The 4,449-nt window shown below is 37.7% G+C and overlaps 1 protein-coding gene across 4 annotated transcripts in view; it reads right to left on the bottom strand.

The window, feature by feature from the left end:
* Positions 1-2,954: 2,954 nt before the first annotated feature.
* Positions 2,955-4,449, bottom strand: part of prkg3 (protein kinase cGMP-dependent 3) — a 25,820-nt gene continuing 24,325 nt past the window's right edge. For all 4 annotated transcript variants that reach the window (XM_036560419.1, XM_036560417.1, XM_036560420.1 and 1 more), the window contains exon 23: positions 2,955-3,651. In XM_036560419.1, coding sequence (XP_036416312.1) covers positions 3,565-3,651 — 87 coding nt within the window. In that variant the 3' untranslated portion in view covers positions 2,955-3,564. The remainder of the gene's footprint in view (positions 3,652-4,449) is intronic.

The following is a 4,449-nucleotide window of genomic DNA, read 5'->3' as shown; positions in this document are numbered from 1 at the left end:
ACGAATGAAAGAAAGAGCAAACAAATAAACAAGCAAAGTACTGAGCAAAGGAATGAATGAAATAGCAAAAAAGAAAGAAAGAAAGAAACAAAACAAACAAACTCAGACACAGCAGTGCTGCTGGAGTTTTTAAACTGGAGTTTTTAATCACTGTCCACTCTATTAGACACTCCTACCTTGTCAGTCCACCTTGTAGATGTAAAGTCAGAGACGATAGCTCATCTGCTGCTGCACAGTTTGTGTTGGTCATCCTCTAGTCCTTCATCAGTGGTCACAGGACGCTGCCCACAGGACGCTGTTGGCTGGATATTTTTGGTTGGTGGACTATTCTGATGGACTACAGTCTGTAACTGTAGAACTACAGAGTGCACCTATATAGAAAGTGGAGCTGATAAAATGGACAATGAGCGTAGAAACAAGGAGGTGGTCATAATGTTATGCCTGATCAGTGTAGATTGATGAAGATGTTTAAAACTAAACTTTAGCCCAAACAATGTGTGATACACTACATACTGCCTGGGTTAAAGGGGAACACCACCAATTTTTAAACATTTCAGCATAATTTAGTGCACTTGTATAAAAAGATGGTTCTTCAAGGGCTCTTTAGTAACAAAACTGGTTTTATATAAAACCATGAGCACTCAAATAAGTGCTGTAGATGGTTCTATGTAGAACCTTTAAGAAAAGTGTTCTACATAGCACCAAAAAGGGTTCTTCTATTGTTACAATGTCAAGCTTGTAACAACAGCAGAATCCTTTTCGAGAAGGTCCTACACAGAACCATCCACAGCACATTCTCCATCAATCTGACGAACCCTTTCATTATGCAAATAATGCAAAGGGTTCTTTGAGTGTTCAAAACAATCATAACATAATGTCTCAGAATTCAGGCAATATATTAGTAACTGTTCTGGTGAGGGAGATTTTAAAGGCATTAAACTCTTTAGACGTCTGGTTCCTATCACCACCACTGAGAATATCTGTGATTTGGTTAGTTTCTCTAGAACAGAGCATTTCACATCAAAGCACATCAAACCATCTGAATGGCTTACTGATTTAACTAAGAATAAATTTTGAAAAATTGGTGGAGTTCCCCTTTTAACACAGTGCATTATCTGTTGAAGTCTAGGCTTAGTGTTGGGGACACTTACAACACAGCAAATCAGAACAACACAGGCATATAAATCTGTATCACATCCACACGCAGGAACATTCTGGAACGAGTCACGGTCCAGTCTAATTACGCAACACTCACATTCTGTCCACCAGCACCCAAATGCGCCTTACAGCCTTCTTTGGCAAGACTCCTAATGAGAAGCAGCTGAATATTGAAAGTATGTGAAGGAAAATCCATTTTAAATGAAGTAAAGCAACAAATCTGCAAGTCATTCATTACTGCATCTGTTACAGATGGTAGATATGAGGTCATGGGTGTAAAATCAGGGATCAGTTTCTACTCAGATTTTATTAAGCGACTGGTGATTTGGTTATTTTTATCTTTTAATCTTATTAAAGTTTCCTAACTATAAAGTCCAGATATGCGATACAAGCAGCTCCAGATCTGTTTATCAATACAATTTCAAAGTGCAACTTTGTGCCAAGTTGTGGTCTCAATTCAGGCTGTGATTTAAAGGAATATTCTATTTTAGTATTTTTGAACACAATGTCTATCTGCCACATTTATAATGAACTACTGATTATCACAGACAATCATTTCAAAACATTGCATCGTGTTTGTTAAAGAACAGCATACATACTGGCATGAAACTCACAATGGAAGCCAATGGGCTGTTGCTGAACTCCACAAACAAATGAATTTCCAGTGAAAACGGACTTTAAGTATATTTATACATATTTATTTTTAGTGTCAGGGGAAAAAGCAGAAAAAATAGCTTCAACTAATTATAATATCAAAAATTTCAATCTTTAGTACGGAAGTCCAGAGAGGCCGTGACCTGTAGTTATAATTTTCTGGATTGTAATCTTGAGATAACAAGTTAATTATATTGTGATCTCAAGTTAACAACTGTTATCTTGAGATTACAAGATAGTTAACTTGTTATCTCAAGACAACAACTTTGTTTTCTTGAGATAAAAAAAATAATTAACTCGTCATCTCAAGATAACAATCCAGAAAATTATAACTACCTCATAGCGTCTGTGGACTTCCGTACTTTAGTGAGTCACTCTTCATCTTTATTACAGCTTCCATTCTTTTCAGGAGACTCACTTTCAGTTCCTCAAAGAATCTGCAGACACACCTCAAAGTTCAGTCTTAAAAGCTGGTTGATCATTTCCTGAAGTAAACAAACACATTCAGTGGTGTTGAGGTCTGGACTCTGGGGCGGTCAGTCCATTGTTCAGCTTCTTTGTTTGATGTGTCCATCTCCTTTTCTCAGTGAGGTTCTTCTTGAACAGCTACACATCCTTTCAGACCCACAGCGCTGAGTCGTCTTCTCACAGTGGAAGGATGGACAGAAACACCTGTGGATGTTTTCAGATCTGAAGCAGCTTGATTTTCTCCTCTCTCTCAAAGATGAAAGCTTTAAGTGCTGTTTATCTGATGGGGGCAGTTTTGGTGTTTACCAGGTCTTCCAGGTGGTTGTTAGGAGTTCAACTTTCTCTGTAGCTTTTAATTTTTTATACTCTAATTTTGGAAACTTCCGTTTTTTACTTATTTTTGCCCGACTTTCTCCTTCATTATGCAAATAGATTATCTTATATATAATCTCATCAGAAATATCTACTGAAACATAAACAGTTTGTACTTAACGGCTGTTTTGTTTGGAAACGGAATAAATGTAGGGTGGTCTGACTTTTGCACAGTGCTGTATATAGCATGAATTTGAAACTAGAGCAAAGTACAGGTGTTAGGATGAAACTGGCAGTATGTTTTGAATTAATAGGTTTTCAGGTTGTTTTTAAGTGCACAAAAACACAACAAAATTACTGTCTGTGGTCGTCAACAGTATAATTCAGTAGAGATTAGGCTGACCAATGCTGGAGTATTCCTCTAAATGATGCAGCTGCATGGCATGTGGTACACTTTGTCTTCATCCAGGTGTACATTAACACAAATGTGCCTTTCTGTGCAAAAGAACATTCATCACACATCTGTACACATCAGCTTTTCTATTCAGATAAAGTTTAAACAATCAAAAATATAAAAAAAAATATTACTGCTTTAGAACAAGGGTGCCCAGTCCTGGTGCTGGAGATCTGCCAGCCTCAAATCCTAATCTAACACACCTAATGTGGGTAATGAAGACCTTCGAGAGCAGCCAGTGTGATGGATATCAGTTCTCCAAGATGGTAGAGTTCCAGGACCAGGACTAGGTCCTTCCTGGCTTAGAACATTACCATACAACATCCAATAAAAGGCCTCCAGCAGAGGGCGCCATTACTATTACCAAGAACCTTTATGAAAAAGGTGTAACACTAGCCTCTACACTCAGACAGTGTAGTGTTGTCTTCAATTAACCGCCATGTCTCATAATCAGGCACAGCAATATAACGGTTTTAGAAAGTTCTGGAAAGTAAGTAAGCCTGAGGAAGTCCCCCGGCTCAGAAATCTCGATCCCACCCGGAGAACTCCTCCTCCGCCTGGGTCTTATCAAAAGGGAAACGGTCAAAGTTTATGTAGCAGGGACCCTGCAACAGACAACATATACACACTCAACTACTGAAAGTCAGAAAGAGTCAACATTTAAACAAACTCAAGTATGTAAAATAAAAATTATGTTCTAACAAATTAACATGTTTTCTTTCTTGCTGGACTGCCTGGTGGGTCATCCTGCAGGAGCTGAGGTCTTTTACTGAGTCACTGACTAACCGACTGACTGACTGATCGCATTTGTTGAAATGTGTATGCATCGCCCAAGAAAAACAGCATGTGGTGCTATACAACAATAAATGTTGCCCTCATTCCCTCTCAACGCTACCAAGACTAACAAACAATGTAAGAAAGCAGAACCACATTCATTGAAACATACGGATTTGATGTTGAACTACATCTAACTTGATAAATAAATGCAAATTTTTCTATTTTGCCATTTAGCCACGAAGGATAGAGTCATGAAGCACTAGTTGATGTCCTACTCAATCAGAATATGAACTGAAATATTATTTTACAGTGTTCTAGTTTCAGAAGTTAGCATTAGCTAGCTCCAAAGCTACAATGCTAACATTACTGCTACTGGCAGAAATGTTAACATATCAAGAATAGAAACATCTTTTATACATAATAGAAACGTTACTTATTATTAATATTAGTCTTTTATTGTGCTAATGGCTAGAGAGCTAATTTTGTCTTCATGATTCACTCAGGATAGAGAACTGATTAAACACAGCACCCAAGACTTCTACAGGTTACATGACAAAACCCCCTTTAATCTGAATTCAAAAGTTAGCAATGCCTAGTTACCTTTATCCAAAACAGCTAATGAGCTA

The sequence above is a fragment of the Colossoma macropomum genome, unplaced genomic scaffold (genome assembly GCF_904425465.1).
Source record: "Colossoma macropomum unplaced genomic scaffold, Colossoma_macropomum, whole genome shotgun sequence".
Classification (NCBI taxonomy): domain Eukaryota; kingdom Metazoa; phylum Chordata; class Actinopteri; order Characiformes; family Serrasalmidae; genus Colossoma; species Colossoma macropomum.
The sequence above is the reverse complement of the archived record's forward strand: the minus strand, read 5'-3'. Positions and strand labels throughout refer to the sequence as shown.